Source organism: Hemicordylus capensis, chromosome 3 (genome assembly GCF_027244095.1).
Source record: "Hemicordylus capensis ecotype Gifberg chromosome 3, rHemCap1.1.pri, whole genome shotgun sequence".
In the NCBI taxonomy this organism is placed as follows: domain Eukaryota; kingdom Metazoa; phylum Chordata; class Lepidosauria; order Squamata; family Cordylidae; genus Hemicordylus; species Hemicordylus capensis.
The window spans coordinates 87,993,614-88,016,579 of record NC_069659.1 but is presented as its reverse complement, the minus strand read 5'-3'; the positions used below and the strand labels follow the sequence as shown (position 1 = coordinate 88,016,579).

The 22,966-nt window shown below is 43.6% G+C and overlaps 1 protein-coding gene across 3 annotated transcripts in view; it reads left to right on the top strand.

Moving 5' to 3' along the window:
• Positions 1 to 767: 767 nt before the first annotated feature.
• The window catches only part of LOC128351299 (bromodomain-containing protein DDB_G0280777-like), a 44,486-nt gene continuing 22,287 nt past the window's right edge, over positions 768 to 22,966 (top strand). The window contains exons 1-3 of one of the 3 annotated variants that reach the window (XM_053310704.1): positions 768 to 898; positions 5,000 to 5,143; positions 5,239 to 5,513. In XM_053310704.1, coding sequence (XP_053166679.1) covers positions 865 to 898; positions 5,000 to 5,143; positions 5,239 to 5,390 — 330 coding nt within the window. In that variant the 5' untranslated portion in view covers positions 768 to 864 and the 3' untranslated portion in view covers positions 5,391 to 5,513. Of the gene's footprint in view, positions 899 to 3,663; positions 3,738 to 4,999; positions 5,144 to 5,238; positions 5,514 to 22,966 lie in introns of those variants that run through there. The other 2 variants (XM_053310705.1, XR_008319695.1) reach the window with 2 other exon arrangements.

Genomic DNA, 22,966 nt, shown 5'->3' with positions numbered 1-22,966 from the left:
AATATAGAGGTGAGTTCAGTCTCTTATCTGTTAGGTTATAAATTTGGTCACCTGACAATAAATTCTTATCTCAGCCGCAAACATCTCTCTATATAAATGGTTGTTATCCATTCATTTTGTTTTCTTTTTTAAAGATAACTTTTAAAAATCTTTCAGGTTTTTGCTACCTGTATCAGTGGCGGCAGAAGCTGCAGTGTACAGCCACCAAGTGGCAGGCACTGTTTTGAATACCCATATTGCTCCAGTATGCAATATAATCTATGGGCAATATGGGTTAAAACAAAATAGCTGCTGCATTCCTTCCTGGTAGATTGCTAAGCTGGTAGCATTGCAATGTCTCCTCATCCCCTGCTCTGGGTTTTGCAAACCTTAAAGCTACCCTTGACTCACGGAGGTGACCAGCAAAATGCCTGCCAACACATTTTGTGCAGCCCACTAGAATCATGCTGCTGAAACAGTTGTTTCAGGCTGAGGGAGGGGTGGTCTGAACCTAAGCACTAGCCACCAGTCAGGAGGAGAGAAGGAAGGAAGAATGCTGCCGGACACTCCTCCCTGTGCTCTTCCTGAAGAGCAGGCCTGCTCAACTTCGGCCCCCCTGAAGATGTTGGCCTACAACTCCCATAATCCCTGGCGATTGGCCACTGTAGCTGGGGATTATGGGAGTTGTACTCCAAAAACAGCTTGAGCGGGGGGGGGGGGAGTGGCTAAAGTTGAGCAGGATTCATCTTGCTTGAAGTCCAGATGAATCCCGCAGTCAGAGTCAGCTTTGTGCCAGTGAGTTAGGGAGGTGGAAGAGAAGCGTGCAGAGGAACTGACCCAAGTGACTGTCCCCACTCCCTCAGTGGGCCTTGTTCAATTATAGCTATGCCCTTGTCTAGCATAGCCTCCTTTACTGAAGGTAACTGAAAAAGTAATTTTATAATTATGATTAGGTTCCCTTCAATTCAAGCTTCTGTGTTGTATATTCAGTAATCCAAAACCCTTTGGTTTAAGATGAGAGTTAAAATGCTTTGCATTTTCACTAGTGCTCCAAAAAGAATGATGATGGCTTCAAAAATGAGAATCCATGCACCCACACCTTGCCTTGATCAGAGATTCATCAGGCAGAAATTCATCAGAGGTATCTCTAGGAAGTAATTAGGGAAGCAGCACCTCTCCTCAGCTCAATGTCCAGCTGAGAGACTAAGGGAAGGTGTGGGTGCATGGAGCCTCATTTCTGAAGCCATCATCATATACCAGACTGTACAAAGTCTTTACAAGTTATATGGCGTGCCATTTAAGATGGGCATCTTAACTTGCAATTTCCATTCTTTTTAGAGCATGAGTGGAAATGCAAAGCATCTTAATTCTTATCTTAAACCGAGGGTTTTTGGATTACTGAATTTCTAAGCATCCTAAAAAGCAAAATCTATTTAGACACTATGGGGAAGAGCTTACCCAAACCACAAGGTAGAACTTCATGATATTGAACACCACAAACTTTGTAAAGCCTTCAACTAAGATAAAGCCACACTCCTCCCTCCCTCCCCTACTCCAGTTAAATGAAATTAAATGCAAGTAGTGGATTTAGTAATAATCAGTAGTATAGAGACATACCTGCTGTCAAAAGCCATGTGCTTTTGTTTACAAACAAATGCACGTGGCTGGAGGATGACGTCATAGTGAAGTCACAGGGGGTGGGGCATGCAGCTGTCAAAAAGCGCTGACGTCACCAGAAATACGTCACCGGATATGCGTCAGTGGAAATACGTCACCAGATATGCGTCAGTGGAAATATGTCAGTGGAAATGGTCAGAGGAGACCCCCACGTGGCCGGAAAGGGTCAGAAGTAGGGGTATGCCCTCACCCCGGAAGTTTGAACCCCACCTTCCACTCCTACCCCCAGAATATGTCCAGACACATCCCGAAGGTGGGCATGTGACCCCTCTACGAACACGCCTGGCCACCCTGGACCAATGGGAACAGGTTTCAGACCCCGGAAAGGTCCGTGTGCGCAGGTGTGATAATGACTGGGTGGCCATTTTGTGTAACTTTATTGGCTGAAACGGGGTCAAGTGATCCCTCTATGAACACGCCTGGCCATCCTGATTCTGTAGGAATAGTCCGCGTCTCTCTGAGCCATTTTGTTTTGCAGACTCACTGTTTGTGCGATCATGATTCCCCAGAGAGATCCTTGGAGACTATTGTACAAGAAACAGATATAAAGCTTAGCCCGAGAAAGCGGTATATTAGCACAAGTTCTGATGATGAGAAACTTCCGCCTGCCAAGCGTCCTGAAGAAGAAGCCCAAGAAGTTTATGAAATCTGGCAGGGAATCTTGGAGGATGCAGCGGTAGAATCTTTTGGAACCCAGGTAAATAAGGAGTGTTGGTGTTATAGGACTGGGAGTATGAGAAAGTTCCTCAGGGGGTGTAACTTTAAAAACTGTGTTCTTTTATTTTTCCCCAAGAGGGTTAGGACCGATGTCTTGACACACACCCTCTAGCAATGTGGAACTATACAGAGCCAGGGAACATGCATATCAGGGTGCATATGGAGAATTTGGGGTGGGAATATCTCTTTTAAATAGAAAGAAAAGGTAATCACAGCATACCTTCCCCTCCTACAGAACCCTCCTGCAGTGAGAACGCATCAACCCAGTCATGTTACTATGCAGAATTTCCTAGGACTACAAGTGAATGATTCAGATTACATACCAGCAAGGAAAAGGAAATCTGCTATGAAGGGGCTCGTGAGAGCTGCGGTATATGGAGTTTTAAAATATTGCCTGAAGAATTACATGCATGATTCATGCTAGGGTGTATGGTTCAAGCAGGGGGGCAAGACTCACATGAATGTATCACCTGGACTGAAAGAAATATTTCCAGATTTATTCGAATATTGTCTTCAAGGATGTGTGTGAAAGCAGTGCTCCACATAATCATTATAATTGCTTATAGTCTGAAAATGCTGATGCTGACTAGTGAGACAGTGGATCAGACTTTAAACCTCATCACCAGGGTTAAGGATTCTGATGACCCGAAGGTGGTGTTAGAAGCTATCCCGCACCAGAAAGATTCCAGAATGCTCTCTTTTGTAAACTGTGTCCTCGAAAAAAGAGAGTACAAACAATTTCTTGTTCCAGAGGTAGCTGTATAAATTCCCTTGCAAAAGTATAAATGTAGTATTTAACACTGCTGCATTCCTGTGGTGTGTTGTTTTTGTCAGCACATCCTTAACATGCTCTCTCTATGAAGAAACACAGCTTCAAACTGCTTCTGTTTTTTTCTATTAAATGCTATTTTATTATGCATCATTTCATAAAAATAAAAACGGGGATGACTCTAAATAAATGTCTGATTTATTTTTGTTGGGTGTAGCTTATTTCTGTCTTATTTTACAAGGAGGGAGGGTGAGGTTGAGGGACCTGAGCCACTGGCAAGATGAGTCAGTTCATCAGATGATAAGGCAGCAGAAGCAAAGAAGAGATAAGGCACTGGCTGACTTCTAGTGGCCAGATCTAAGGGGGCTACTCTTGAGTCGAATGGGCCATAACCCAAAATTTGGCTTAAAATAAGCCAAACTGGCAACCCACTGTCAGAGGCCACCTCTCATCAGCATGCAGGAGCCAATCAGCATGCATGAGGCAATCAGCGACCATGAGTCAAACTGATAAAATTACTGTGAGGTAGGAAATCCCTCTCTTTCATTCTGAAGACTGCAGCAGGTACAACAACAGCAGAAAAAGAATCCCCAAGGTATGAATAGCACTCCCACCACACCAATTTTTAGTTTTAAAAACAATCTGGAAAGTAAATTTAAAATTGGTCCTTTGTTTGTAGTTTAAAAGGAGGGTTTTATATGGTTTTACAATGTATGCAAATCTGTTTTTTCTATTTGATTCTTTGCTAGTTTTAGCATTTTCTTTAACTCTTTAAATGGAGGTTTATATGCTTCACTCAATGTAAGCAAATCTATTTTTCTATTTGATTCTTTGCTAGTTTTAGCATTTTCTTTTCATCTTTAAATGGAGGTTTATATGCTTCACTCAGTGTAAGCAAATCTAATTTTCTATTTGAACCTCTTTGCTAGTTTAGCCATTTCTTAAGGGCCATGTGGTGAGTGAGGCTTGTATTTGAATGTGTTTGTTAGTTTAGCAATTTCTTAATTTTTTTCTCTGATGGGTAAGGGCCATCTACTCACAGCCCTCCTATGCTGTAGGGAATCTTAACCACAGGGTCTTTTTAAAATGAAAACACATTTTTTATTTTTTTATTTTTATTCTTAAAGCACATATTTGCACAGGCAGTATTATATATAGCATTTTTAATGTATGCCTCAAGATCTGTAGAAATCTAGTATTCCAAGGGCAAATTCTGTTCTCTGCAAAACAACTCTCCTGCAACAAAATAAATAAATAAACAGGGTCATGCATGCACAACTCACAATCATGTGAACTGCTTAAATTAAATACACTCACCCAGCACACGTGTTCAATCCACCCAGTCCTCACAATGTAATCTGTAATAAAAAGGGCCATCCTGTCCATGATTTGCTGGTTCACTGCAGGACATAGACGTTTTGTAAGACTTTTTGTAAGCAAACCGCTGAAGAGAAATATTGTTAAAAATCTACCCTTATTGATTTTTCCATCTGCAAATTCTGCAGCCATCACGGATGTGAAAAAGTTCTCAATATCTATCATGCTGTTAGGGTGTAGAGAGTCCATGTGGGAGCTTAGGTCGGCCTCCATTTTAAGTAGCAAGGGTCCTATTCCCTTCAGTTCTGGTTTTCCACAGGCCTGTTGTATACATTCCCTAGCCAGAGGATAAATCTGATGGTATGCCATTGGTTGCCGTTTAGGGTTCTGATTGGGGAGGATATGTCTGAACATGTCCCTGCCTGGATCTTTTTTTGTATATTAAACAGCACTCACCAAAAAACAAAGAAAGAAATGGTTGGGGAGGGCAGGGCAGGATATATCTGAACATGTCCCTGCCTCTTTTTTAATATTCTACAGCACTCACCGAAAGAAAGAAAGAAAGAAAGAAAGAAAGAAAGAAAGAAAGAAAGAAAGAAAGAAAGAAAGAAAGAAAGGTTCCACCAAAGATGATGAGCATTACGGATGAAGAATTGAGCACCCTCGAGATCTCTGAAGATAATGGTATGGATATATTCTACCCTCTCTCTCTCTCTTTAGATTGTTTGAAAGTGTTATGAAGATGTATACATGTCTGATTTATATTTGATGTTCTGCAGAAGGGCCTGTTCACCCCATCAGGCTGGGAGACCCACTTTTTCACTCTCAAATGCTTTGGACCCATATCTCATCCCAAAGGAGGAGGTTCTCACAACTCAGGCAGTTAAAAACACAGTATCTGGTAAAATACATTTTAAAAAATAAAAAATAAAAAATCTAGATTAGCACAGTTTGAAGGATTTTCTGAGTAAGACTATCTATCTATCTATATATTATTGCAGTCGGCATAGGCCAGAGATGTGATGATAATATAGGTAAGAACAGGGCCTATTTCCCCCTCTCTCTGTAATATCTCATTCTAAAATTCAATAAATTGTGTATTATTTCTCTGTGTAAACCGCCCTGAGCCATTTTTTGGAAGGGCAGTATAGAAATCGAATTATTATTATTATTATTATTTCTTGTTTACACAGTCAGACAGGTGTTATTGACTGGTTTGTTTTATCCAGACATCGAGTCCTTCCCAAGGACCTGGGATGCCAGAATTTTATTGTCAATGGTTATAGATATCATCGCAGAATATAGGCTGTTCCCAGTAAAGCTGCTTTTTGTAATTGGCTGATGGTGATTTCTGTGGCCCCTATGGTGTTGAGGTGCTCTTCAAGGTAACACATGACAGAGGCTGAGCAACATCGTGAGCAAGCAACACGCATCATTTGAAAAGAAAAGGACCTGGTTAGGGATATTACACATCAGCTGCAAACTCTAATAGGATGTGGAAGCACAATGTGTGATTTTGTAGACAGAAATAAAAAAGATCAACCTTACCCTGTCTGCATACAGGCGGGGGGAGGGGCCATGTCACACAGTCAACAAGAGGGTTCCGAGGATGCTCCTGATTCTGATATGGTGTCTGAGCCCCCCGTAGAGCCACATAGTGTTGCTGGCCATCAGATTACAGCCCCCGAGCAGTGTGGTACCCGCAATGGGTCCTCTCAAGGAGGCATGGCATCTGATGTTGGCATTGCAGTGGATTCCCAACCATTCTCTTATGAAGAATCAGCAGTCTCTTCTGAAGAACCCCCACCCGTGGATCTACAGTTTATTCAGCATTATAATAGGAACTATGCACGCTTTAATGGGGTTGAAATGTATTATGAATTCAAGTTTGTGAATTTGGACAGAGTACACTCCTTTCGTGATGCACTATTGGGGATGTATTCTGCTTTTCAAAGGGTTCTGGACAATATAAACAACCATATAGAACCAGGGGACTTTGTACAGCTCAGATTGCGAGGACCAGGAATTTCAAATCCCCTTTACTCTGCAAGGAGGCTGGCAGGGCAGCTGAATGCTGAAACTTTCTTAAGTGCAATGTCTAACCTGCTTCGAAGTTATGCTCAAATTTTAGCTGATGGTATATTAACACTGGCAGTGATTGTCATTGCACCCCCACGAGGAGCTGGTCACAGGCATATAAAATCAATAACCTATAACAGCATTATACAGAAAAAGAGACTGCACCTGATAGATGTCCCCATGCCTAATACAGCACTCTGCTTTGTAGTGAGTCTCATGACTGTTCTAGATGAGAGAGCTACTGCTACACAGATAAAAGAAGGGGCAAAAAAGCTGTACAGGGATCTTGGGTGGGGTGAGCAAAAAGAAGTGTCTTTGGGAGATGTGAAAACCATAGAGGTTTTGAAGGTCACATGAAGGTCAATATTGTGGTTGTGCAATGGGAAACTTCCGGATGGAGTGTTTTTAAATCTCCTGAACAGAAATACCTCAAAACCTATTTACTGTTACTTCATAATGCTCATTATTATGGGGTTAAGAACATCAAGGGGTTTTTTGGCTCCAGAAATTTTTGTTATGTCTGTTACACGCCCTATACACACAGACATGACTGTTTGATGAGGTGTCACCGCTGTTTGGACACCGGGTGTGTAAAACATGTAGGGCGAATAATCAGATGCCCCAAATGCAAGATGCAGTGTAGATCACAAGACTGTCTAGGAAGGCATAAGAAGCTCTCCTCAATGGGGTGGGTAGAATGCATGTGAACTATGTGATAAGTGTGATAAGTGCTTCTGTTATGTCAAGGCGGATCATGAAGGTGAACGCCCCTGTAGGGGAAAACAGTGTCGTGTATGCTATGAGTACCTTTGCCTTGGGGAAGAACAAGAGTGTTACATTCCACGTTTACAGTACCCTGAGCTATCAGTAAAATATGTGTTTTATGACTGTGAATGCAGGCAGGAGGATGGGGTCCACGTGCCAAACTATATTTATGCCAGGGCATTTGAGGGGGAGACTGTGGAGCCTGTTAAAGCATATCAAGAAAAACAGAAAGGCTGGGAAAAGTAGGGCCCCCAAGGGGAATATTGGGAATTTAAGGGGGACTCATGTTTGAATGTAATAAAATTTACATCAGACAGTAGCTTTATGGGGTGCTGGTTTATAGCTCACAATTTGAGAAGCTATGACGGCATCCTGATCTTGAGAGAGCTAATCAAAGAAAGTCTTGATGTAGATCTGCTCACTCAAGGGGGGAAACTACTATGTATAACAGTTAAAAATAATTACATAAAATTTATAGATTCCCTATGCCATCTACCCATGGCGCTAGCAAAGCTCCCCAAAGCTATGGGTTTTCAGGGTTGTAAGGGTTATTTCCCACATTTCTTTAATAAAAAAGAAAATGAGAAGTAGATTGGGAATATGCCAGAACCCATGTATTATGGTGTAGATGCTATGAAGCATGCAGATAGGGAAGAATTCATGAAGTGGTATGAGGAAAACAAATCAAAGATGTTTGACATGCAGAAGGAATTGGCCTATTACTGTCAGAAAGATGTAGACGTCTTGATGCAGGCCTGTACAAAATATAGACATGAATTGGTTGAGAGGACATGGGATGTAGTTGATAAACCTAAGGGGAAGAAAACTGTCAGGGTGCTGGTGGGTATCGACCCTTCCAATACCCTACACTTGCCAGTGTGTGCTTAAGAATGTACCATTACAAGTATCTGAAGGGTAAAGAGATCGCCATACCGGCCCCAGATAATTACCATAATCAGTGCAAAAGATTCTCAACTCTGTCCATTCAATGGTTGGAATACATGGCCCACAGGGAAAACATACATATTCAGCATGCTCTGAAAGGGGGTGAGTTTAAGGTTGATATTCCTCAGGAGCTGCAGGAGGCATCAGGGGGTGTTAAGGCATATTATTTAGATGGCTATTCTGTGAATGGGGGAAAGAAATGTGCTTTTGAATTTAAAGGATGTTTTTATCATGGGTGTCTAACCTGTTATCCAGCGCACAGACAGCACCCTATGTTGTCGGAAACCTATGGTTTTCTCCACAATGCTAGTGAGAGGAAAGCAGATGTCTTAAAACGATTGGGGTTTGAAGTCCACTGTATATGGGAGCATGAGTGGACTGATATGGTCAAGGGGGATCAGAAGGTGATAGATTTTCTGAAGCAGCAGGAGTTTCCAGAACCTCTGGAACCTAGAGATGCACTGTTTGGGGGCAGGACAGGCTGTGTGCATCTGTATTATGAGGCAAAGGAGGGAGAACAGATTCATTACTCAGATTTTACCTCTCTCTATCCTTTTATTATGCGAAATCTCCAGTTTCCTATAGGCCACCCTTAAGTAATTTATGACGATTTTAGGCCACTCTCTGAGTATTTTGGAATTGCCAAGGTGAAGGTTTACCCACCATGCAGGCTCTTTTCCCCCATCCTACCAGTCAAGGTGAACAGGAAGCTCATGTTTCCCCTGTGCAGACTCACAACAGATGGAGAAATGTAGCCACAATGATGAGGAAAGGGCGCTGGTGGGTACATGGTGCACAGTAGAATTGGAAGTTGCTGTGGCTAAAGGGCACAGGGTGGCACGGATCTATGAGGTTTGGCATTTTGAAAGGAGGTCTGACAGACTCTTTTCAGAGTACGTCAAAACATTTCTCCAGCTGAAGCAGGAATCTTCTGGCTACCCCGCAGAATATGTTAGCAGGGTGGACAGAGAGAGATACATTGATGAGTATTATAAGAAAGAAGGGGTATGTTTACACCCCAAGATGATTGAAGCATACCCTGCTAAATGCCAAATAGCCAAGCTTTTCTTAAATTCCCTGTGGGGAAAATTTGCTCAGAGGACAAACCTCCCTAGGACCTCTATAGTGAAAAAACCTGATGAACTTTTCCAGTACCTCTTCTCAGATAGCTATGAGGTCTCTATGTGTGAATTCCTTGATGATGATACATGTTGTGTGTCTTGGAAAGATGCAAAAGAACGTATAGTTCTGCCAGGTAACACAAATGTTTTTCTGGCATGTTTTACAACGTCGTATGCACACCTGCATTTGTACTCTATCATGGAGAAACTAGAGGAACGATGCCTGTACCATGACACAGATTCTGTGATTTATGTGTCTCATGAGGGGGAGTACAATCCTCCCCTTGGAAACTTTTTAGGGGAGCTGACAAACGAACTGCCATCAGACCAGTACATAACAGAGTTTGTGAACACAGGTCCTAAATCTTATGGCTACAGGTTGTCTGGGGGTGCTTTGTGTATAAAAGTCAAGGGGATTACTCTGAATGTGTCTAGTTGTCAAAAGATTAATTTTGCAAGTCTGAAAGATCTGGTTTTTGCCTACATTTCGGAACAGCATCCTGCACGCGAGATCGTGGTAGAGCAGAATGGTATAGTTAGAAATAAGAGAGATGGCAGATAGAAACACAGCTTTTGAGGAAGACACAGAGAGTGGTATTTGATAAGCGTGTCATCATTGAGGATTTTAAGACTATACCATACGGGTATTAAAAATGGATGCTCGCTGGCAACACCCCTTCTCTGCCATCCTTGCGGGGCCTAGCAACTGTGGTAAAACTTTTTTTCTAAAAAAAATGCTGGACAATGCACACAGTGTGCTATCTGTGATGCCTGAAAAAATCGTGTGGTGTTACTCTTGTTGGCAGCCTTTGTACAAACAAATGCTCTGTAAATACCCTATGATAACATTTGTAGAAGGTATGCCTGAGAAAATTGATGATGATGACTTGTTACCCCCAAATAAAATCTGTTTTCTTGTTCTGGATGACCTGATGAGTGCTTCATCTGACAGTCAACAAATTGAACACGCTTTCATGGAGTTTGTTCACCACAGGAATCTGAGCGTTTTTCTCATCACACAGAATGTTTTCTACAAAGGGAAATCTGCCTGTACCATAAGCCTTAATGCCAAGTACTCTTTAAAAACCCGAGGGATAAATTACAGATCATTAATTTGGCACGCCAGATTTTTCCTGGGAATGTCAAGTATTTCACAGAAGCCTAACACGATGCCACACGGGAACCTTATGGTTACTTAGTTGTGGATTTAAACCCTAGAACTCCTGAGGATTATAGGGTCAGAACGGGTCTTTTCCCTCCTGACTGGCCTGTCGTATACATAAAGAAAAAACCAAAGGGGGGATACAAAAGGGGGACACACTGATGCTTTCACAGGTATTCCTGTTAACCCACTGCACTGAGACATGTCTATCTGCGTGAAGAGAAACCTCACCCTCTTAAAACTGCCTTGGGGTTGTGTTTTTATGAAAGGCAGTATAGAAATGTAAAAATAATAAATAAATAAATAAATAAATAAATAAATAAATAAATAAATAAATAAAACTCCTTATTAAGGCCTCACCACATCAGAGGAAGGCCATACTATATGCAGCTTCTGATGATTTAATATCAGCCATATCCGAGATTGCACTGAACACCTTAAAAGGAAATATTCCATTGTCTCCACACCAAGCGCGTGTGCTAAGAAAAAAACATGGATTAATTAAAAAGTTGAGTAACAAGCACGTATCTCTGAGAAAGAAGAAGCTTTTGGTCAAGCAGTCTGGAGGTTTTCTTGCACCGCTGTTAAGCATTGCAATTCCTTTGATAACAAGCCTTTTAACCAAACAATAATGGAGTATGTGGAAAAGATGTACTTGGTCCCCAAACACCAGCTAGCTCTGCTAAAAGGGAACCCTCCTCCTAAGGAGGAAAACATCAGAGCTGCTACAATCTACGCTTTAGACACTGAAATGCAAGGTGTTCTTCAGAGGTCTGACTTAACAGAATATGAAAAGCCTAACTTTATGAGGGTCTACTTCAAAAATATTTAACACATGTGAGGCTGGGTGATACCGAAAAGGGAAAACTAAACCTGTTTCTACCACAACCCGAGATGCCTGCTGCTGAAGTTCCACATAGCTCTGACCCCTCCTTCCAGGAGATCTTGGACACTTTGCCTGTGCGCTCTAGGAACTCGGCAAAGATTTTGTTAAACAAGCTGAGGCAGAATGCTGCAGTTACAGCATGGGATGAGAGGGGTCGTTTTGTCTATAAGGGGGCCATTGTTGAGGGTTCCAACATGGTGGACCTGATCAAAGCATTCACCCAAGTTCATGCACTGCGTTCCAAATGCTTCCCTAAAGGCTGGGATCTGTTCATGAGCGGTTTGGCAGAGTTAAATGTTCCTACCTCTGTTGCAGGAAACCATACCAGCAGGGAGTTTTTGGAGCATGTGAAGAATCCTACCCCTGCAGCTAGCCCTCTACCCTTAACTCCTACACCCAGGACTTCTAAAATACCCGTGAGAACTCACTGGCTCCAGTTGTAACCTGATAGATAGATAGATAGATAGATAGATAGATAGATAGATAGATAGATATAACACAAAAGTGTCAAATAAAATTTTTCTCTGAAATATATTTTACAGGCTGGTAGTTGCTGCTTTTCGGGTAAGGAAGACACAAGCACGCACACACACAAATACTCTTTTTAAAAGCCTCAAGGCTTACTTTATTGTTCTGTAAAAATCAGTACAAGATCCACACACTTGTGTGTTTTGCAAACAATTTGGGGCATGTCTGGGCATGCATTTCTTTTTCTTAACATACAGCTCAACCATTTGGTCATTTCTTTCTAAATCCCCGTAATATAATTCTTGAATCTGCTTAAATGTTAAACCTCTACCCCTCTGCTGTAGAAAGAACACACAGTGGTAGCCGCAGGTCACAGAATCAGGAGCTTGGAGCTGTCGGGGTTGAAAGACTGTCTTAGAGGCATTTTTTTCTTTAAAAATTCATTACAGTATTGGGAAACTGTGGGTGATTTGGGGGGTGTCCATAAGAATAAAAAACTCTCCCTGATTGTCCTCTGTCAGGTAAATGGCTAGCCAGTGCTCTCCTGGGAGGTTATGGGTGTGTGTGTTCACTACAAGACCCACAGGTCTTTGTAGCAGTCTCTTTCTTGGTAACCAGTCACTAGGGAAAACTCCAAAGAAAGTCTTTTGGGTGCAGGGGCTTGCAGACAGTACGCGTGTTAACTGTATGCTATCCATATTACATATAGTCGAACAGTACACCCCTCCTGTGGTTTATCTCGATGAGGTTGTCAAATACTGCATACACAATCATATTGATGGTCAGTTGAAGTGGTCTGGCAAAGCATATTTCGGCCCTCAGATTCCCTGTTTTAATCAGGGAATAGTGGCCCCCACATTCTTGGTCAGGTGTTAGATCAAATGCAAACAGTGTGTAGCCTTTCCCATATTCTTCCCTATTAATGAGCAGGGGTCTGTCTTCTAGGTGCTTGCCAGTGGCCTGTACCAACCCCATATACTCACGGACATAATTACGCGCTGCAAAATCTGGCTGGTAAGGTTTCATGGGGACTGGAGTACTATCCATATAGAGGCAGGCAAAGTTAATGTCATAATGCTTGAAATTAAAGGGATTTTTGGTATATGACCCACTAAATGCATTGTTATCCACAAATCCAATGATGACAGTTTTTGGCAACTGTCCTAAATACAAATTTTCCTGGTTGCAGACACGACTTCCAGCGGGGATACTGAACACTTTCATACTCACACTGGGTATTTTGCATTGGCTGTGAGCAACTCCTCCGCATGTGCTAACCGCACAGCGGGGTTCAGGGAACATTTCTTGATAAAGAGGGATGCTGACAAGATTTGCAACCTGTAGCAGGGGTTAACTCCACCTGCCATCAGACAGAATGTGTCCTTGTTACGCGTTAGTTTAATTTTTACATCTACACCATTTAAAAGCAGTTTTTCTTGAAACATAAGATCTGTGTGTAGGTGTCCCAATAGGTCCACCTTCCGACTTTCAGATGTAACGGCAGCTCTGTCAACAAACCAATTGTTCACTCCATCTAACACCGTTATCTCATGGAACCCTGGGGCATCCTTATAAAATAAGCCCGCTGAAAACTGTGTAGATAGAGTGGCCTCACTGTAATTCATCATCGCTTCAATGAAAGCCTGGTAGGGATAGGTGCTACTGCTCTGACTAACAAGACGGTCTCCCAGGGTCACATCCACCTGGCTAAACATGGTGGCTATTGGGTAGTTCACTAGCCCCACAGCAGAATCCTGGGCCAGGTTGGTTCCATCCTCCTTGACAATTTTACAGCACACATATAAAAGCGTGTTATTCAAATCCAGGTAAAAATCTCCAGCCCCAGCAATGAAAAAGTCCAGAGGTGTCGTGTCTGTCAGTGCAGTAAGCGGTGGCACCTCAACATATATGCTTCTCTCAATACTTGTTTGTGTTGGTGCAATTTGGAAAAGGTCCAGTTCCGATTTCATGCATTCTTCGGAGCTGCAGTGTATAAAGGCCATTATGACTTAAAAGGTATCACTGGGACCATGTTTCCTCTTCCCCTTAGGATGCCTTTGAAGCTTCTGAGGCTTTTTCAGGCTCACCCCTTTTCTTTTAAGAGGTTGGGGAGGTCCTGATAGCTGCACACGTGATGCTTTTCATTTTCTTTTGATATACATCAGTCCTGACCCCCCTTGTGAGGAAGAGGCATGATCCATCTTGTTCAGAACTGCCTGGGAGGCGTGCCCCACCACATCTTTAGCAATGCCTCGCGCTGCTGTTTTGATGTGTGGCTTAATGATTTCCAGACCCCGTCTCAAAACTGCTTTCCTGAAAAGGATCTGAAACATACCACCAATTCCTGCCCCATTCATGACCGGGGCCCCCATGAAGCCAGGAAGGGAGCTTACAGCTTGGGCCCTGTAATAGTTCTTGTAAAGGGTGGGGTCGCCATAACTTTTCAGAATTGGCATTTTTTTCCTTTTCCCTTAAAGTTGTAGTCCTCTCCTGGGGCGAAAGTGTAGCTTCACAATAACCTTACCAAAACAGAATGGCACACATTTGTCCTGGTCTGTCTTTATCTGGACTGTGATTGTGTCAATGTGGTGCTTGCTCACAGAGATTTAATGTGGCTTGTCATAAACAATGTTAACACATTCACCGTTCAGCCCCTTCACGGTAATACTTCGCAAAAGGGGGACATGGTGATCTCCCATGATCTGATACTCTACCATGTCTGTATAAACAAACAGAGTGTTGAACCCCCCTGTTATGTCAGCAGGGAAAGGGAATCCTTTGCTGGGTGTATCATGAACAAACAGAGTTTCGACCCCACCAGCTATGCTCGATGGGTAAGACAACGCTTTTGGCTGTGTGTCAGGAAGGAGTCCTAATATCCGTGCTAATTCTGCCCTGGCAGAAAAGGTGAATGCATTGTTAGGACTCATAAACTGAATATTTCTAGTAACAGAGTCATAAAGCAGGGATGCCCCCTCTAGAGCCTTCTGGGTACTGGTGATTTCATTCATATCGTGCAGCAAATTGGCAATGCAGGAGTAATACCCCTTTCATAAGTAGAAGGTCCATTTCTTTAACCCCTTGCTATATTGAAAGGGGGTTTCTGTCATGATGGTGTCCCAGTGCATGGGTACTGTATCTCCGAGAGCCCCACTTCCCACTCCCTGGGAAGATCCAGCGGCCTGGCTAGTTGGATGGTGAAGTCTGAGCTAGTGTTCAGTGGAAATGCCTTCTTGCTGGCATTACTAGGGAGCGTAATGTAAAAACCCCTATCACCCATTGCAGAGGTCTGATGCAGGCACCCAACTATTGAACTTGTCAGGCCACCATACCCACTTCACTAAATGTCATTTTACTTTACCACACCCTTTTGTAGCTAGAATTTTTTCAACCCTGTACAGTTTGTCCTCTCCTGCTTTAACTTTCTGTAATTCTTCATGATAGAAGCTCCCAAGAACTGGCTCACCAATGTAGTCTTTTAGCAGATAGACCGGCCGTTCAGCTTTTCTGATGACTCGGTCCACTATAAACAATTCTGTGGTTTAGTTCTGTTCATAACCTTTCTCAAAAAACCCTTTAATTTTAGAAATCCTGATGTGATCTCCTTTCCTTAACACTGGAGACTTTGCTTTTCTATGGCTACAGCAGCCATAGACTCTTCTCCAAACAGACACGTTGTTGCTGGTTGTGACATCTACCGGCTTGCATTGTATGGTTCTGTGAAAGCTGGGGTTATAGCTGTTTAGGAGTTGAGGCAGGACATCAATATACTGGAATGTGTTGTGAGCAGTAAAATACCTCCACATACGTGTTTTCAAGGTTCGGTTCAGTCTCTGCACAAGAGCAGCTTTGACATCATTGTTGGTGACAAAGTGGTGAATACCTTGCTCCTTTAACAGGGCCCCTACAGGCTTATTTAAAAATTCCCTCCCTCTATCTGTCTGGAGCTTGCCAGGCTCTCGGCCTTCTCTGAAAATAGCTTTAAAAGCACCGGCCACTTCCCTCCCTGTTTTATCTTTTAGAGGTACAGCCCAGGCATATCTAGATAGAATATCCACTACAGTCAAAATGTACTTGTACCCATTGTTGTATTTACAATACTGTTGCATGTCCACTAAATCGGCCTGCCATTGTGCATCCACCCCTGAAACAACAGTCTTGTTTCTTTTAAAATGAATCCTTGCAGGTCTGTGTAGAGTGTAAGCATCCTGCTCTGAAAGCCATGCCTCAGCATGTCTTTTACGCAGCTCTTTACTATGCTGTCTAGCCTCTTGAAATAGCGGGTTTACACCTCCAAAATTCCCCACTCTCCCAGGGGTGTAATATATTTTCTTTAGAATTTCTTCGGGCCTTGCCATGGTTCTGTTTAACAGAGGTATGAACACACATATTTAAAACAAATTTCTTTTATTGGTCCCCATCAGTACACGCACAGGAAATGCAGGACATGTTGAGATCCCTGAGGTGCATGTTCTCAATCCCCCGTACCTGCACAAAAGAGGGGAATATTTTAATACTGACAGGCAAAAACACAGGCAAACAAAGCAAGGCAGATTAAATCCCCCTCCAGCTCACCAGCTTGTCGGTTTCTGCAACGGGGTCTGGTTCTTCAGGCTTTGTAAGCACAAGGCCATCCATGGTTTCCTCCTCCTCACCGCTTTCAGATGATGAAGTAAAGCACACAGCCCCACAGTAAGCGGCCCATGGTTTGCTGGGGCTTGGGGTCAGGCAATCACAAGATGACCAGTCTTTGCTTGACCTGCAGCACTTACGCTCACAATTGAATAGCCTTGGCCTGGATGACAAGTAAGATTCGCACCCACACTCATCTGAATAAGTATACTCTCCACATGAGCTATCACAACAACGCTCGTCGCACCATGCAAATTGAGGTCTGCTCTTCACCCATTTTTTCTTCTTCCTACGCTGCTTTTGTTTCAGAGGCGCTTCTGTTTCAGAATCTGATGAACACACGCTTCCCACTTTGGAGGCAGTAGATGGAGGCTCTCCATCTTCAGTTTCCATGGGGGTTACAAGGCTGGTGTTACAGCAGCCGCAATCACATTCTAGTCTACCATCCTCATCCATTGGCTCTGCTGCCAAGTTAGTTTCTGGAACCTCACCAGCAATAAGGGCAGCCATCTGGTGGGTTTTCATACCAGTAGGAGGGAAGGACAGACTCCGTGGTTACATAGGCTTAATCTTCGTGGGTGCCTGTGGCAATGATGGGTCAGTGGGGCACGGTGGAGTCCTAGCATCAGCCATCGTCTCTGTAGAGCTGTAAAATGGTTTCCCTCTAAACACACCGCCCCCCTAGTCCTGTTCGTAGAGGGATCACTTGACCCCGTTTCAGCCAATAAAGTTACACAAAATGGCCACCCTGTCATTATCACACCTGTGCACATGGACCTTTCTGGGGTCTGAAACCTGTTCCCATTGGTCCAGGGTGGCTAGGCATGTTCGTAGAGGGGTCACATGCCCACCTTCGGGACATGTCTGGACATATTCTGGGGGGTAGGAGTGGAAGGTGGGGTCCAAACTTCCGGGGTGAGGGCGTACCCCTACTTCTGACCCTTTCTGGCCATGTGGGGGTCTCCTCTGGCCATTTCTGCTGACATATTTCTGCTGACGCATATCCGGTGACATATTTCCAGTGATGTCAGCGCTTTTTGACAGCTGCACGCCCCACCCCCTGTGACGTCACTATGACACCATCCTCCAGCCACGTGCATTTGTTTGTAAACAAAAGCACATGGCTTTGACAGCAGGTATGTCTCTATACTACTATAATCCACTAATTATTACTGCATGATCCCACCTCATGTGATCCCACCTCATGATAATTCAGCAGTGAATAAAGACACAACAAGAAGCAGGTAATATGTGTTCACCCGTATCCAAAACTACAGATTCTCTTCCCAGAAGTTTCCTAAAAACTTCCTGCTTGATTAAATTTCCTGCAGGATGGTCTTATCAGCAAAATAGTGGTAGGCCTTAAGCCAATCTGACTGAAATAGTAGGCCCTTAACCCTCTGAATTAGGCCTTTTAACCATATATATTGACTCACACTTTGTTTTATGAGCCCTCTAGAGAACAAAAGCCCCCAAATCTTGAAACCCCAACTCTGTTAAGGGATGGAAACCTATAGGAGCCCTTGTATCGTCCTTTTTCTCCTTCCTTCACTCAGGACACACAGGCCTTGAGCAGCAGCCCTCTCCCCACCTTTCCAGGTGTGTTCTCTGACCAGAGTAGAGCTCTGAGGAGCTGATATGAGCTCTTCTTCCTCTTTTAATAAAGTTGTATCCTATTTTAATGATACTGATTAGTGTCTGAGGCTATTCACATGATTGTAGAACATTGGGTTAGCCTGATTTTCTACAATCATGAGAACCACCGGGCTCGGCTGCAAGCCTGGTGGTTCTTGAGCGGGTCACCTGCTCAAGTAGCCTACCCCTTAAACCAGGTTTGCAGAGCGAGTGCTCCGCAAACCCATTTAAAAAAAAAAAGAGTGAGTAGCCGTGGCTAATCACAAGTAGATCCGCAGCAGGAGGCTCAAAAGAAGCCTCTGCTGTGCACTCGTGCAGGGCGTACTGGAGCTTCCGGGGTCCGTGCGGCCCCTGAACTCCCCAGCCCCTGCCGCCTCCACCACGGATCTGGCAATTGTGTGGGCGGCCGATCTGGCCTCCCGCCCTGCTCATGTGCATGGAGAGCGGGCTTAGTCTGCTCTCTTTGCTCACTCTTGCAAACCAGGTCTCACTGATCATGAGACCCAGCTCTCTGTCTCTTTTCCTTCAATTAAAAAGGACATTAAGCATTCTTTAACAGGTTCTTTTAATTTCAGTAGGATAACTTTGAGTAATGTTCCTCATTATGACAGTCATTGAGGCACGCTCAGTGTGTAGAGCCTTAAGGGGTTCTGCGGGGAGAGCGGGTCAAGCCTGCCCTCCTGAGAAACAATCTTCTGGCTAGCCCTGGGTGGCTGGATCGGCTGCCCACACAACTACTGGCTCCATCATGGAGCCTGTAGGGGTGGTGGGGGATTGGGGACCGCCTGGCCCCCAGAAGTCCCAGGGATGCCCTGCGCAAGTGTGAGGGGCATTCTGGGGAGACCCCTGAGGTCGGGAGGCTTGCTGCAGCCTCCCATTCGGGGGTCTACTCGCAAGTTACTGTGGTGCGGCGACTCACGATCACCAAAACAGTGGAGCCCTCGCTCCACTAACCCCGTTTAAGGGAGGGAGAATTAAGCAGGCTAACAGCCGGGAGCTGCGCGGCTCCGGGTGGTCCACATGCACGGGGGAAACTGGGCTGGGCTCCCTTAGCCCGGTTTCCTCCACGCGAATGAATAGCCTCACTAGCTTTTTCTTGCTGTATTATCTACAAAGTAGGAGAGGAAGGATTATTGGCATTTTTGTTTTAAATATACTAACAGATCTTATGCCCTGTAGGATGTTTTGGCTAATGTCTTATTCTTTGAGAACAATCCATGTGCTGCATGGGGTAGTAGTGGGTTTACCTCACAGGATTTTTACATTGTTTTCCACTCAGATTTTTAAAAGGACATTTCCATTATTGTCCCCTCCCCCAAGTACATTTTTCAGGGATTGTCTAACTGTTCATTATATGGAAGGAAGTCCCACTGATTTTAATGGAGTTTACTTCCTTCTAGGAGGTGTGCAGATAGAATTGCTTCCATATCCACTGGTAGTTTGGCTCTCATGTAGAATCTCCATGTTCAAGAGCAGTCTAGACCCAGAATGATGGTTTTTTGGTGCTGGGGGTGGTGGTTTTTAGGATTTCCTTGAGGTTTCCTCTTTGAAACTTCCTATCATGGGGTCCTTAGTCCCAATACTATAATTTTTTACTCAAAATTAAGCCCCAGAGAAATAAATGGGTTCATAATTATGAGTTTACTCATAAGTAAACTCCAGTGGAATCAATGGACTTACTTTCTAGTTATTTATTCCAGGCTTTGCTGTAGGTCTCTTCTTCCCCCTTTTGGTGGGAGTGAGAGAAAGGGGACAGAGGGAGAAAACAAATGTCCATTAAAGGAAAGACAGGGGGAGTAATGATTGTTTAACTATATAAATGCCAGAGTGCTCATAGACTGTCCTTATCAGGCATCTATGTTCAGAACTGGGAAGTCACTTGCTAGAAATTGCCAAGACTTGCCCCTGGCAAATCTGGCTTCAGAATTCTCAGTGGTCACTGAGCAGACTCAGTTATGCTCTTACCTAACTTCCCCTTAGTTATTTTCCCTGTTATAATGGTGATTTTGAACAGTAATTACTCAAAAATCACTAGATTGATGTTTTTCAAACTAGCAAAAGGCACCAGTCCCATATGGACCTGGATTTTGGGTGAATACTAAAAAGACATCAAACATTTAAAAATAAACATTATCTGTGGTGAATAAACATTACCAACACTTTGGAACCTCTTTTTATGAGTTAAACACCTAAACTGCTGTATCTCAGCCATTTAGCAACAGATTTGCACCACATTTGGAGTACTATCTCTTGTCCCCTAGTTGATGTGTGTACGATTTCAAAAGGATTGGGTGGATACCTTTTACTCCATAAGCAATAGAATGTTCAGAGCTTATAACTGTTAGATGTTGAAAACACTCTTCATCTTAACTATAATGGCACAACGGTGCCAGTATAATTTCAGAGGTACATGTGTTGCACTGTGCTTAGCCACACTATCCTTAGGCCTTTTTGTTTGCGGCTCACTTATTTTTGGTCAAGGTTGATCCTGACCCACATGAACATGGTGCACCCTGCCATTAAGGAAGAAATCACTTATTATGTTTCTGCAAATCAATTTAAACCTCTTGGGTTTCACCAAATACATTCCATGTTAGAAATTACAAACTTTTTTATAAAAGAGAAAAAATGAATGTGTGCCAACACAGAGTACAGTACAGGCAAGGTAAAAAGAGAGAGCAAGTAACTGGTCACAAATAGAGACTTTGTCCTAAGGTGGAAAACCCGTGTCTATGCTATACCTTCAGACTGCGTGGGAGTTCACATGCTTGAATATTTCTCCACATAGAAATTCCCTGGCATTTAGTTTTCCATGGAGGGGTTTTTGTTGTTGTTTGCACTGATGAGCACTTGATATTGTGAGTCTCCACCTGCAGTCTGAAGTGGTCTAGCCTGAACATAGGCTTACCACCTCAGCAAGAACTAGGCCACAGTGGTTGTGTGAATGATTACTCCTTTTTTTTTTAAATAACAGTGAGAGTTTACCCTAATATAAACCACAGAGACTAATAGAATTTTAGAGTTGGGAGGAAACTCACAGGTCTTCTAGTCCAACACCCTGCTCACTGCAGAATCTGCTACAGTATTCCTTACATCCAGTCAGAGGTGCTCTAACCCCCGGACCTTGGGGTCCTGGTCCATGGCCTCCAAGGTCCAAGGGGGCTCCAAATGGCTGGGCAACCTCCTTCAGCCACCCTGCACCCGCCCTGCCACGCCGCATGAAACCTCAGGTTTCCCCCCAGCTGCTGCATGGTCAAGGGGTAGCTGCTGGGAGGGGGCCGGTTATACGGTCTTGTGACGATCTCTCTCAACTGTGCAGGCACGCCTTGCAGTTAGTAAGAGCCGCTGGCCCAAATGGACAGGCCCAGCACTTGCTCCGGCGGCTGCCGCCACCAGCGTAGGAGGGAGGACTGCTCGGCTCACCCCCTGGCAGCCACCACTTGGCCACACGGTGGCTGGATTTTAGAAAAAAACAAAAACAGAGGTTCGGCACAGCAGGAGGCCCCCCAAAGTAGATTTCGGGAGGACTTACGGCAGGGGACAGCCTCACAGCGGGGGCGGTCCAGGCCCCATTATTACCTAGGTGCGCCCCTGTGTCCAGCCACTGTCTGAGGACCACCAGTAAGAGAAAGCCTACCACTTAACGAGGCAGATTGTTCCACTGTCGAACAGCTCTTACACTTAGGAAGCTCTTCCTAAATTTCCTTCCTTGTTTTAACCTATTGGTTCTAGTCCCACCCTTGGCACAATGCCTTCTGGGATGAGATTGTATTCTGTATTCATAAAATGTAATTGGTATATTTTTTCCCAGCCACCAGAAAGTGCAGCCATTTGGTATTAGAATAAACCCTCAGCCTGATCCTAGGAACACAACCTCTGTTGCATATCTGGCAACATAAATCAGCTGCAGTAATTAAAAGGATTAATTTAGTGATGTTAAAATCAGGGGTAGGCCTTGTGATTCATTGTTCACCAATTATGGGATTTGCCAACATGATGGCACATCATTCCCTCAAATTAAACACTAAAGGGACATTTTAAAGAAACCATATGGCTCTGCTTCAAAAGTAGTTAGCTGGCAAATTGAGCACATTGACTAGTTCTTGTTATCTATGAAACACATGAATAAGTACATCAAATGAACTTGGTTGGTTTCCCCCCACAAATTAAGCTGAATAGATAGTCAGCTTTAATTGCTGTTAGGAAAGGGAAATCCTCAGAATTTCCCTCCCCTGCTCTCTCTGTAGTCACGTTTATGGCATGGAAGAAGACGCCAGCAAGGATGGCTCCTTGAGTAGACTGGATGTTAGATACTTGGACTTCTTTTTTCTTAGCAAAGCAAACAGGGAGTTAATTGTATCACTGGGACCAAATGGAAATAGAGCTTTGTAAACAGTTGTTAAACCTCCACTGAAAGGCAAAAGCCTTTAACTTGGGAGTAGGAAATGCTCAAAAGCCTGCAACAGGAAGGCAACTGCTCAGTATAAAGCTCCACTAATGTGAGCGAGTTATGTTCTGCAAAAGGGGTATTTGAGGTAATGCATAAAGTATTACCACTTGACAGTTTTAAATTGAGGATTTGTACCCACCTGGTTGAGTTTTTATGAAAAATTAGTACGCATATTCCTTCTCTTCCCCTCCCTTCCCCCAAGCAATAGCAGTTCAACTTAACAGCCTTTAAGGGACCCATTGACATTGTCATTTTAACTCATAATATATTTAAACATTAAATAATAAAGTATGTGAGGACAGAAAGTGACACATACAGATCATCATGTGCTTAATTATAACAGATCAAATCCCTAGCTGGTGCA